The 13,064-nt window shown below is 34.3% G+C and overlaps 1 protein-coding gene across 14 annotated transcripts in view; it reads right to left on the reverse strand.

Annotated features, from left to right (window-relative positions):
* Positions 1 to 255: 255 nt before the first annotated feature.
* The window catches only part of LOC106788498 (bromodomain adjacent to zinc finger domain protein 2B-like), a 39,604-nt gene continuing 26,795 nt past the window's right edge, over positions 256 to 13,064 (reverse strand). For 4 of the 14 annotated variants that reach the window (XM_014751801.1, XM_014751797.1, XM_014751798.1 and 1 more), the window contains 16 exons: positions 12,154 to 12,219; positions 11,749 to 11,793; positions 10,557 to 10,610; positions 9,077 to 9,275; positions 8,878 to 8,997; positions 8,058 to 8,631; positions 7,748 to 7,967; positions 6,847 to 7,651; positions 6,510 to 6,788; positions 5,941 to 6,439; positions 5,441 to 5,786; positions 4,067 to 4,188; positions 3,664 to 3,805; positions 3,404 to 3,534; positions 1,827 to 2,111; positions 257 to 1,403 (listed from right to left, as the gene is read on the reverse strand). In XM_014751801.1, the coding sequence (XP_014607287.1) occupies positions 1,226 to 1,403; positions 1,827 to 2,111; positions 3,404 to 3,534; positions 3,664 to 3,805; positions 4,067 to 4,188; positions 5,441 to 5,786; positions 5,941 to 6,439; positions 6,510 to 6,788; positions 6,847 to 7,651; positions 7,748 to 7,967; positions 8,058 to 8,631; positions 8,878 to 8,997; positions 9,077 to 9,275; positions 10,557 to 10,610; positions 11,749 to 11,793; positions 12,154 to 12,219 (4,065 nt within the window). In that variant the 3' untranslated portion in view covers positions 257 to 1,225. Of the gene's footprint in view, positions 1,404 to 1,826; positions 2,112 to 3,403; positions 3,535 to 3,663; positions 3,806 to 4,066; positions 4,189 to 5,440; positions 5,787 to 5,940; positions 6,440 to 6,509; positions 6,789 to 6,846; positions 7,652 to 7,747; positions 7,968 to 8,057; positions 8,632 to 8,877; positions 8,998 to 9,076; positions 9,276 to 10,556; positions 10,611 to 11,748; positions 11,794 to 12,153; positions 12,220 to 13,064 lie in introns of all 14 variants that reach the window. The other 10 variants (XM_014751809.1, XM_014751802.1, XM_014751808.1 and 7 more) reach the window with 8 other exon arrangements.

Here is a 13,064-nt window from a genome sequence, read left to right on the forward strand (position 1 = left end):
GCAGTAATAGTAGTAATATGTAGAAGTAGCAGTAGTATTTTAATATGATTTTGCAATGATATAACATTTATTCCTCATTCTATTTCCTTAAAACCAGAAGGTTTCGATCGAGCAAATATTTTTTCAGCTGTATGTGTGTACATGTTTATGTATGTGTACATGCGTGTATATTCTCGAGAATACAATAATAATAATAATAATAATAATAATATTAATAATAATAATAATAATAATAATATTAATAAAATAATAATAATAATAATATTAGTAATAATAATAACATTAATAAATTCATTCAAAATGAACTTCGACGACGAGCACACAAGACGATTCGAATTCGATATTCTCCATTAAAGAATATCTCGAGTTCGATTCAGATTTTATAAATACAAGAAGTACTAGAAGTAGATGTAGTAGTAGTAGAAGTAATAGAAGAGGAAGAAAAAGATGAAGAGAGATACGAGTCCTCAAAGAGACGTGAGTCACCCTAAGCGCGATTTCTAATGACGAAACGAGTATATCATATAAGAAGTATATACATATATATACATAGAAGTATAATATACATATATACTTAATAAGAAGAGTTTCGAATAACTGCGAATTACGATGAGGAAGGGTAGAATAATGATGTTGGTGAACAACGGATACCCGCCTGTCCGCGCGTGCGCACGCACGCACGCACCGTAAACAATAGACACAATTCGGTATAAATGATATAATAATTATAATAATAATAATAATAATAATAATAATAATAATAATAATATAATAATAATATAATAATAATAATATAATAATATAATAATAGAATAATAATAATAATATTTAATATCGAGTTTCGATCGGTCGCTAGAACGAGACCGATTGGCTAAAAATGGAAGTGGGTTTCTCGTCACCTTTGATTCTCCCTTTTCTCTCTCTCTCTCTCTCTCTCTCTCTCTCTCTCTCTCTCTCTCTCTCTCTCTCTCTCTTTCACTAATGTTTCTCTTTATCGTCCTTATCGGGTTTTACATACTCTCTGACATTCTCATTCTCTCTCTCTCGCTCTCTCTCGTTCTCTCTCTCTCTCTCTCTTTCTTTCTATTTTTTATTTTCTATTTTCTATCCTCTATCATCTATCCTCTATCTTTTCTTTCTGTCTGGGCTGCTGGATTTTCACACACACGCACTAGTAGTAAAAGTGTGCGAAGCTGTTGCAGGTGTTGCGTGAACGCACCGAACCTCAGCTATGCGTCTGTGTATGGGGTGGGGGTGCACCGGTGATCTCGGTCCATCGCATTTCGAAGAAACTTCTCATCCCGTGTCCGGCCTTTCCTACGGGACTGTCGTCTTCGTTGAATACCTCGCAGTTGATGAACATCTGCCTGACATCGGCGCAAAATTCATCGCGGGACTTGTACCTGCGTTTGAGAAGCACTCGTTGGAACAACACATTTTCTTATTTTCCATCCGACACTCTTATATATCTTTTTTGTTTTTAATTTTTATTTATTTTTTTTTTTTCTATATATATATATGTATGTATATATATATATTATATATATATATATATCTCTTATATTATTTAATATTTATTTTCTTTATGCTTTTTTTTTATTTATTATTATTATTATTTGTCTCTCTATATACTTTGCTTATATTTATTTATTTATTTTTTTTTTTGGTTTTTATCTTTTATTTTATTTGATTTATTTATTTTTTTTTTTTGCCTTTTATTTTGTTCTAAACAAGTTATTACGTAACACAAATCTATTACTATTGTATGCAAGACGATCGAGAAGTAGAAGCGTTTATAGTCTTTTCTTAGGATGCTTGAAACTTACACAGAGTCCTGTAGTTTCTTCTTTATCGTACTGAGATCCATGGGAGTCTTAATGATTTTCTTGTAGGTCGGGAACTGTTTGGTGTTAACCGGCAATAGGAATGGCCAGGCTTCGTCCTGCTGCTCCAACTGTTCAAGAAGAAGCTTACAAGGTGCCAGCTCTCGTTGTTGCTTCTTAGTAAGGGTCCTATTGTTTCCCTCCTTCCTCGGGGATGCAGTAGGGGTTGCCGGTTCCGACGAACTGACGTCCTCTACGTGCGTGTTCGATGCCGTTGACGGCGTTGGACTGCGGCGCAAAACAACACAGAAATTATTTTCCACGATTAATCTATTTTGTTTGTTTGTTTGGTTTGGTTTGTTCGCTTTGTTTTGTTTCTTTTTTGAGTTCCATTTTACAGGTGCGCTTGTTTGTTTCCGTCTCTAATAAACCTTCTCGAGGGCGAATATGCGTTTTTTTTTTTCGAGCGAATTCGAGCACATTTTTTGTGTGTGCTTGGTTTTTATTTTTTTTTTCCGGTCGAGATTCGGATATGTTGCTCTTTCGATGAAATATTCCGTTCTTTCTAGCTCTAGCTCTTTTTGACTCTTTGTCATTATCTCTGTCTCTCTCTCTCTCTCTCTCTCTCTCTCTCTCTCTCTCTCTCTCGTTTTTCTCACTTTCCTCTCTCGCCTTTTCTTGTTCTCTCTTATTTCCGACTTTTGTTTTTACATATTTGAGATTGCTTTTTTTTTTTATTACTCTATTTTACTTTTATATATACACATATATATTATTTTTTATTATTATTTTATATTCCCTTTTACTTCTTGTGCGACAATACGATCTTAAAGATTAGCCCTTTTATACAATACGTTTGTATTTTATTATACGAAGAAGTTTAAATTGATTATCTCAGAAAACAAACACCCATCCTCTCATCCACCACAGAGGAAAGGTTGGGACAGTACGACGAGAAGATATGTTCTACCCCATAATTAAATACGCACACATACGAGAGAATCAGGAGAAAATAAAATGATCTTTCACAAACCCTAATTTATATATAATTAATGTATAATTATATATATACGATAACCGCATCCGCAAACTGTACTCCTAGAACACCCTGTATGCAATTAAACGTCATTTAAAATTAGAAAGACTTGGCTAACAGTTTCCCTCATTTAACCGAGAATCAAACCGGGTTTTTCGCATGAGAGAGAGCAGTATACATATACACATATACATATTTATATTCAAAATGTAATTCGTAAAAGTTTGAAAATTCGTTTATTTAAATCGGGAATAATTGTATCATTCGCATTCGTTGAATATTATATATCAAATCATGTACTCCGTATATAATGTTATTAATTATGATTATTACGACGATGAGGAAGATTATTATTATTATTATTGTTATTTTTACTGTTATCTTCAGTGTTATTATTTAATTAATTAATTATGAATTATTAATCGTTTTATTATTATTACGTTTTCTGTTCGTTCGTTCTATTTTGTTCATTTCTGTTCTCGAATATACTTTATACCGTTAAGTCAACAAATTGACAATGTTTGTTTGGTTTTAACGTAATCACCTAGCTGGTGGATGATCAGAACTCTCACTCTCTCTGGTGCTTCCTCCTTTGGTATGACTCCTTCGACTACTATTTCTCTTCTTTGGTTGCTTACTGTGGCAATTAGAGCAATACCATTTCCCTCTTGGCATCTGGAAATCAAATGAATCGTTTAAATACCGAATTGAAAATAACCAATTATAGAAAGAACAACAAATTGTTTATGCTCATAAAATACAATTATTTTGTTGTAGAAATAAACGTCAACTTAAATTACGCACTTTTGGCATAACCGGATTATGGCAGTCGGTGTGATAAGCCCTAGGACAAAGCTCGCAGAGGACCAAATTTTTCCCAACCCTCTTCCCACATACCAAACAATTACGTTCTCCTGTTGCTTTGTTCATACATTCGTGACAGTACCTAAACAAAAATTTGAAAAAGAGATTGTTTAAACAATGTGGATTTACAAATTGGATTAACACGTTCCGTGTCGTATGGGTCACATACGCCTCTATTCTGAACTTTCCGTTCAGGCTATAGGAAACTTTTAGCATTTAAATATATATATATATATGTGGGTCGTATACGACCCACACGGCTTAAACGAAAAGTTACAAAAAATGTTAACATGTATTTTTGTTTTCTTTTCTTTTTCTTTTCTTTGTTTTGCTAACAACTCACCAGTCACCATCAGGAATGTTTTCCATTTTTGGACGGAAACAATAAGTATGATAACCGCGGTCACAGCCATCGCAAAGCAATAATTTGTCCTCGTTGTCTCCACTATGACAAAACTGGCAATTCTGAAACACAAAGATGATACTCGTGCTTTTAAGAAATAAGAATAAATGAGCAGAGACATAGAGAGATCATTTCTCTGCTCGTTTTATTCATATAATATTAATAATAATAATTATATATTAATGAATTAAAACGAATTAACGAAAATAAGTTTCCTTATTCGTTAGAACGGTCTCTACTCTTCTCTCTTCAATAATTTGTTCTTTCGAATCTAATAATACGTAGCAAAATAGCACATAAGCGTACAACCACAACAGGCACAATGTAGAAATGTTGTTAATAGAAAATAAATGTTAAGCATATATGCAAATCAAATTTTTAATTAATGCAAATTGCTGTATGAGAAAAATAGCGAGAGAGAAAGAAAGAGAGAGAGAGAGAGAGAAAGAGAGGGAGAGGGAGAGAGAGCCAGTTAGAATGAGATGTGTTATATTGTAATATCTCTCTTTCTCTTTCAAAATAAAAATTAATTTGTGTTAAATTAATACGATATTGAACAAAATAAATAAATATATAAATAAAGAGTAATAAAATTAATGTATCTTAAAATTTAAACGATCACGCTACGCGCTATGTAAAAGCTTTTTAAAATAGTGAATTAATGAGAATGAATTAGAACAAAGAATAAGAAGAAAAAAGCGTTATTGTAATGAAAAAATTAATAAATATATAATCAAGCGGCATTAATTTTTGCATGCTACCGTTACGTTAGACTCTGACCACCATTGGATATTATTATATATAAATATATATATATACATATACATATATAATTATATATATATTTTTTTTACTTTTAACCTTCCTGCACATACTTGAATGGATTTTTTTTGAAAACGTGACTTTTTGTTCAAGACGATCACATTACATGTATTCACAAAATATAAAATTTTGAGTGAATACCGAATATTGATTTTACTCAATAATTGTGTTACTGTATGTTAATTTAGTTATTTATTGGAACGATGGAACCTGTTATATGAGTATTATTAATATTTAATATTCCAAGATAATATTTTTTGTTTGAATGTTCAAGGATAAGTTAGAAAAGTATAGTTAATTCTAGATGAAAATGAAATAATTATTAAAAGTTAGAACAATATTAATGTAAAATCGAGGAAGATCAATGTCTTATATTCTGATTTTCGAAGCCCGACCATGCTTCGTGTGGTTCATCGAATCGAAAAAAGGGAAAAAAGACATAGGTAGGAAGCAAGAGGACAATTCGGTTAGTAAGTTAGTGCGAATACCCACAGAGGTCTGAGAAGTAGTCAATAGTTGATTGTACTGAGTGGTAGCTTTGAGTGAGACGCAGCGGTTTCGTAGCTTGACGCAGACCGAGTTTCTAGCTGGTGTTAGACTCACAGCCTTCATGATGCTCTTGTCCCAAGCGATGCTGGCCTCGAGCATATAAAGCGCCATAGCTAGCTGAGCCGATGTGTGTGCACGTGCGGTAGCTTCTCGCCAGTTGTTCAGCCCTCTTGGTGTTGTCTCTTCTTGGGGAATAGGTGCCTGATTACTCTGATCCGAATTGTTCGAGTTGGCGTTTGCGGCGGCTGCCTGTTCTGCTTTCAACGCTGCCAGATTTGGATCTCCCGTGCTAATAATCATTAATTTTCAAATATTTACATAAATCTATTTTCTTGTCTTTTGAGTATTGTAACAAAAAAAAAGAAAAGCAACGTGTCAGTAATTACGACAATGTTACGAGTAACAACAAAATTAAGGGACAAAAAATTCTTTCGAAATCTTACCAAACTCCTAAAGGTGGTTTCAAGTATCTCCTTTCAATGGCCGCTTCCAAAGAGAGTAACCTTTGTCTCGCTTGTTCAACTGCACTGATCTTTTCCATTTCGTTTAACTTCTCGATTTCATCAGCCTCCTCGGTTCCTGCCCGCGGAGGAAGTTTCCAGCCCTTGACCTGCATGCTGGCATTAGCGACCTTATCCTCCAAAGCTTCGACCTGTTCGAGAAGCTGTGCATCCACGCGTAACGCTACCTGCTCGCTCCAATCGTCAGGATTATCCGGTTTTGGGATCGGTGTATCGGGATCGTCGGGTTCCGCTTGAAGCTCAGTTGCAGTGACATTACCTGGGTCAACGTTGATCCTACCGGTTACAGCCAAAAAAGATTCCATCGTAGCCCACGTCGTACGCTTCAATTCTTTTTCACGAACTCCTCGAGAATGTAAGTGTTCTAATAATTCTTGGAACGTGTCTACGTCCGTGATTCTCCACCAACCATACCGCAGATCTATCAAAATACAAATAATGATTAAAATGAATGATTATTTTTTGTTGTTGTCTAATTATTCCCATCTTACCTTTCGGTACAGGTTTAGCTTCCCCAGGTGGTGGCAATCCATGTACTTTAAGATATTCCAGTTGCACAGCTTCATCTTGCGTGAGTATCAATGGCGCAGGACTATCGCATCTGTCATAATTCGGACTAGCTGGAGGTGGAAAAACTGGTATCCTGAGTTCCGTTGGTTCAGCAATTCCGAAGATTTGCTTGGTACTGGGTCCAGGTGTATCGCAAGTTTCTCGTGGCAAAATGGAGAACCAATTTGGCTCGGCATTGTTGTCTGTAATTATTGACATGACTAATATTAATGATTAATTTCGTTAGTACTACTCGACGGAGGGTTAATAGGGACTCACTAGAAATGAATGTTCCGTTGAGTTCCTTGCCGTTGTGGAGATTGTTAATGTGATTAAATTTGTCGCCGTTGGGTATAGTCTCGACTATTTTATCTTCCATCATTTTGACAACAATCTTCGGCATTTCCTCGTCCATTTCTTCGTTTTCTTTTTTCGTTTCTTCGATCTTCACGTCTACCTCCATTTTGACAACTTCCGTTTCTTGCTTAATTTCTTCGGAAGTCACATTGGTCTTGGCATCCGTCATCATACTGTCACCATCGTGTCTCCTTTCTTCTTTCATGTTATTACCCGAGTTGTCCAAATTACAATTCTGCACTGGTTCCTTCTTGCAATTGATTTCCTCGCAATCGGTATTCCTCTTATCTTTAGATTGAGATTTCGAATTGTCATCCTCCTCGTTGGCATTCAATTTCTTTTCATCCTTGGCTTCGTTCGGTGCTTCATTCTCTCTGTTCTCCGTGTTAGGTTTAGCTTGTTCTTCCTGTTTAGTCTCAATCTTCTCCTCAACCGGCATATTTTTGTACTTCTCGTCTAATTCCGCTTGCAATTCCAAAACCTCAGGTTCCGCGCTTTCCATAGCCTCTACAAATATACCACCGGCATTCGCCAATTCCCAATATCTCCTCCAATACCTATCCTGTCCGAACGTGTGAGCACGCAATTGTTTCGACGAGCTATTCAATTTTTGCAATTGTTCTTCGGATTGCTTCAAAAGTTTATCCAACTTTTTCCCGAGTTCTTCACCCGACAGATTTTTATCCTCCTCCTGAATCAACCAGAGATTATCATTCTTTAAAGAGGACTAGAAAAGGGCAAAGATAGCAGACAAGATTTTTCATGAATAATCAGTAAAGAAAGAATATAATGTAGAACAAAAGATACAAATAAAATAACTTACCTCCTCCGGTTGAGTTCCTTCGCTTTCGTTTTCTGACATATCCTCAACTTCATCCTCGTGATGAATCTCGTCAGGAGTGGGTGTTGTACCAACAGCCGTCGATGTTGTGTTTCCTTCCTCATCAACTTCTTTCTTTTCGATAGTAATCGTATCACCAGTTTTGTTCACTATGACGCCAACCGCTTCCATTCTAACTTTTCGACTATGCAGTTGTCTCAACCTAAAATGAAACAAAAAAAAAACACATAATTAAAATCAGTCCAATTATGTTAATCATATTGGTGTTTACAAGTAAAACAAAACAACTCACTTTCTGATCTTCGTATCTAATACAAATCTTTCTTTCTTCAACTGAGCTACCGTTTCCAGGCTACCTTCGATTTGCCTAATCACAGCTTTATTTTGCAATAGCTCGTTGCAAAGGAACGCCAAAGTTTGTGCTTTATGCGTTGGATTAAGTGCAAGGAATGGTTTGTCCCTGAGCCTCTCGGACAATTTCCACGTTTCGTTTTTATGCATATGCTCGAAGAATTGAGCGTTCTTGCCCGAACAAGAAGACGCATAATCGCCACCATTTTGATGATGATCAGCGAATCTTTTGTCACGTTCACGTTCCAAACATACTCCCGTGAGTGCTTTTACTTCACCTGTCGCGTTCGCGTAAAGATAAATTCTTAATATCTCGCTTATGTTGGCATGAGTTATGTCAGCTTGTCGTAAACTTTGTCCAAGGCCAGTTGTGTGTCTTGCTGGCTGTGGAATGCCTGGGTCCTCGATAGCGCACACCAAAAGATGTGTCATCACAGAAAGCATTTCTTCCTCGGCTTCTTCGTCGTTCAACAATGCCAATTGTAGACTTCTTAGACTTGGTAAGGATTCCATGTCTTGAAATAAACAAAATTTAATATATGTTGTATTGCATTAGATATTATAAAATATACAAAATGGAAAATTTTAATTGAAACACCTATATGTTACTGTTATTTATGGTTTTATAGAAAACTCCTGAGAATTTTGTTAACTCGATTCTAATAATTTTGTTTTTATAAAATCAAGAATGAAAAAAATATTTAGGTCTCTTGATTAAATCCTTGATTTTGTCTACACTTGGGATATTGATAAATACTCACCAAAACCTAAAGTTTCACCAAAATTATGGAGAAATTCGAAGACCATGACGATATCAGCGAAAGCCTGTCCCGATAATTTTAGTCCAGGTATTCTCTTGATATCCGGCAGAGTTCTGTGATCTATAATCCATCGTTTATCTTCGCGTTTATCAAATTACGTTGTTAAATAATTTGAATAAATTGTGAAAGACAAACAAACCTGTAAGTTCCATGTCTTCTACGGGTTTCCTAATTTGTTCTACCAACTCCAGCTCAATTTTCCTCTGTTCAGCTCGTTTCTCTTTCGTTGCTATTCTCTCGGCTCTTGCTTCTAATCGTTTCTTTTCCCTTTCTTCCATTTTGCGACGATTCTCAAGTGCTCTGACCAACGCCATGTGTTGTCTCCTTCTCTCTCGTTCCTATGATTTCCGCGATTAAACAAAATATTTTTAATAAGTGTAATAAAGTAAAGCGTTGAAGTATTACTTTTTGAAGGATCGAATTTAATGTTATGCGAATTTAATGTTCTATACGTATATGCGTGAGTATATCTAAATTGGTGTCTATGTAAGAATAATGCGTATGCATATCTTATATACACTTCCGGCTAAAAGTTTGAAATTTTTACATAAATTTAGAGGACCAGGATATTTGTACGAAATATTCTAGCCATCCTGATAATAAGTTTTACTAATGTTTCTAATTGAATACAAAACGTTTTAAAATTGACGTATGGTGTATTCGATTTGAATGGAATTTCTGAACTGTTGACCAGTAGTGTATATTTTTTTCTGAAACTTTATGGGCCATATAATAATATGGATGAGTGAAACATGATGTTACATATGTATTTATGTGTTAAAAATGTGTATGTATGCATGTATATTGATGAGATGTATAAATGTAAATATCTATTTCATTTAGTCTAAGCAGAATTTCGCACGCACGGGCAAATAGCAAACTCTACTACCGCCCCAAATACTTTCACGTGACTACACAAACTGAATGCGATGTATGCATAGTGCCGGATGGATGCAAAATCACGAATATTATAATTACTAACAATAAATACGGATTTACTCGCGTAACCTACTCCGCACAAAATGCTCCTCGTTTATGATCGTTGGTTTAAAATGAAAGAAACAAAAAAAAAGAACCGTGCAAACTGTAATAAATAATCAATTAAATAAATAAACGTGTGTACATATGCATGTACTATAATATTTTAATATAGGCATACCTATAAACGCGAACATATTTTGATGATTCTCTCATCTTTGTTAAAAATAGTATATATATCTATTTTTACAAAAACAAAAATAATAAAGCTTGAATTTTTTTGTTCACGTGATTTAAAACAAAATAAACGTAAGGAAAAGTTCATCGCTTTATAGCGCCAAGCAGTAAAACATATAAATGACGTCATGAACAATCGATTTTGTTTATTGACGAAAAACAAAAAACACATTTGGATATGCGAAAAATTATAAAAAAACACGGGCACGTTAGAAAAAAAAAAAAAAAAAGATAAAAATAGAAACACAACAAAATAAAACTTTCGTGCATCATTCGTTGATTATACTTCATCGAAATTTCGTTTTCTTTTTTTTTTTCTTCGGTTAGAGAATCTCTCGTTAATATTATTCTAACGTTTAAATCGTTTATTAGTTCAGTTAGGCTAGAGGGTATGAGACACATACCAACTCGACGGTGTAGAGCATCTCGCGCTGCTTGGTGAGCTCCTGCATGTACATCTGCGGCACAAAACACATCCACAGTCCACCAGTGCTCAAACTACGACTACTCTCAAACTAACCATATCCATTTTTTCTCTCTCTTTCTCTTTTTGTTTTTCCACCCTACTTCCCTCGGTCCCTCTCATTCATAATAATTAAACAACGTGACATCGAGATACGTTGGATCAAACGCGTTTTTTGATTTATTTTCGTTCTTTTGTGTTTTTTTTTTTTTTTCTAAAAATTTTTCCCCATTAAAAAGAAAAAGATTTTTCTTTCTTCTTATGTGAAGGCGAATGTGAAGCAACGACAAATAGATTAGTTTTTACGAACAATCGGAAAACGATATATTCAATTTTGATCGAAATTAAACGGGGGGAAGGACGAGGGTGGAAAGTGTAGTATCAAGTTCAATGAATTGTTTTTTTAACGATATTAATTCGAGTTGTAAGTAATCGTAGTTGTAGACTGAACTTTGAACAATATAAAATTAGACAAACATCAATTTGATTGATACCACATTCGTAAATAAATTAATGTAAGCATCAAACGGCGGTGGGTTTAGAAATTTCAATCGAAATGTAATTTAGGTATACGGAGTAAGTTTGTATATGATTGCGCGAAACATAGGACAATTTCATTACCGATTTAGTGTATACGTGTACATATATATATATAAAGAGAGAGAGAGAGAGAGAAAGAGAGAGAAAGAGTAAAGGGTCGGGGGGTTGAAAGAGAGATGATCGTTTCGCGAAATCGTTCGCCGAAATTATACGAATCGATGAATGAAACGCGCAATATGAGAAATAGATAGACGGTAATTAAAAGGGAGTGAGTATACGAAACACATTACGAAACTAATAAAATCTACAAAACGCACACTGCACACATTGCACACGCTTACACACGCACACACTTACGCGTTCTAATAGAAAATATATTATTACGATCTACTACTGTCTTTTTTTGTTTTTCTTTTTCTTGTTTTTTTTCTTTTCTTTGCGGCGATACGATCGTAGATAGGCATGATACAAAAAAAAAAACGATTTTTTTTAAATAACAAAATTTTCTTTGGATGATAATAGAAAAAAAAAGAAAAAAAAAAAACAATGATAAACAAGAGTAAATAATATAAAAGAAAAACAAAAAAACTCACCTGTTCCTTTAACATCACCGCCTGTTGCCTCTTCAATTCGCGTTCCTGCGAAAACAGGAGATAAATACAAAATGCATTTATAAAATTATTTTTATATCCAAAATTTGTATTATAATCAAAATAAAGTCATGAGAAAGAGTATGAAAAAGTAAAAAAGAAAGAGAGAAAGAGAAAGAGAGAAAGAAAGAAAGATGAAAAGAAAGAGAGAGAGAGAGAGAGAGAGAGAGAGAGAGAGAGAGAGAGATAAAGTGAGAGAGAAAATTCAAACGAAAATTTCATTATCCTTCCACGTTTATTTTTTTTCCCTCGTCTCTCACCCTCCCGCACATCCTCTCTCACTTTTTTCTCCTCTCGTATTTTTTGTTTGTTTGTCTCTGTTATCCTAAAAACGCTCTATAGAATTACCTGTTGCTTTCGTTGTTGCTCTTCCAGTCGGATCTTCTCCACCTCTTCCTGCCGTTTTTTCCGCGCCTGCGCACAACGCCACACACACGTCACTCGCATCCGTTAATAAATTTGAATTTGAATTTGAATTTGAATTAAAATTTTTTTTATTTATCTATCTTTCTTGTTTTCTTTTTCTTTCTTTTTTTGTTTTGTTTTCATTAGATAAGGACCTGATTAGATTATGAATTAAATTTCGTTTGTTGTTTTGTATTCGACGAGGATTTCTTCTAATCGCCGATTAAATTAAAAAAGAAAACAAAAAAAAAAAGAAACCAAAAATAAAAAAAGAAAAAAAAAGAAACAAAAACGAAATATATTCTCTTTCGTTTACCGATGCCGAATATTTTTATCCGCGAAAATTTTGTAACCCGATTTTTCACTATTTATTATTCGATCCGTATTTAAAATGTAAACTACAAAACGTGTGTTCGCATTTACTACGAAAGCAAATTATAGGATTTATGCGCTATTTACTCTAATTGTAAAGATCTAACAAATCCGATATCGTTCATCATTACCAACCAACATCATCATCATCGTCATCATCATCATACTCATCATCATCATCATTATCGTCATCATCATCATCGTCATCATCGTGGTCGTATTCATAAGAATGTTTTTTTCTTAATTAAGACGAACTCGAATCTTCGGACGTAGCTGAGACGGTTTTGAAGAAGATCAGCTGTTTTCCTCATCGCGAATACATTGAAATACCGTTCGTGTATTTATTTACATATGTATGTATGTAAATATGTATGTAAATACGTATGCATGTATTAAACGTATATACACGAGATATATCGCGGTGAATTGAAAAGTAAAACAAATGTAAAAATATATATATATAAAAAAAAAATTATTTATAT

The sequence above is a fragment of the Polistes canadensis genome, unplaced genomic scaffold, assembly GCF_001313835.1.
Source record: "Polistes canadensis isolate GaletaPanama2010 unplaced genomic scaffold, ASM131383v1 scaffold_141, whole genome shotgun sequence".
NCBI classification, from domain to species: Eukaryota; Metazoa; Arthropoda; class Insecta; order Hymenoptera; family Vespidae; genus Polistes; species Polistes canadensis.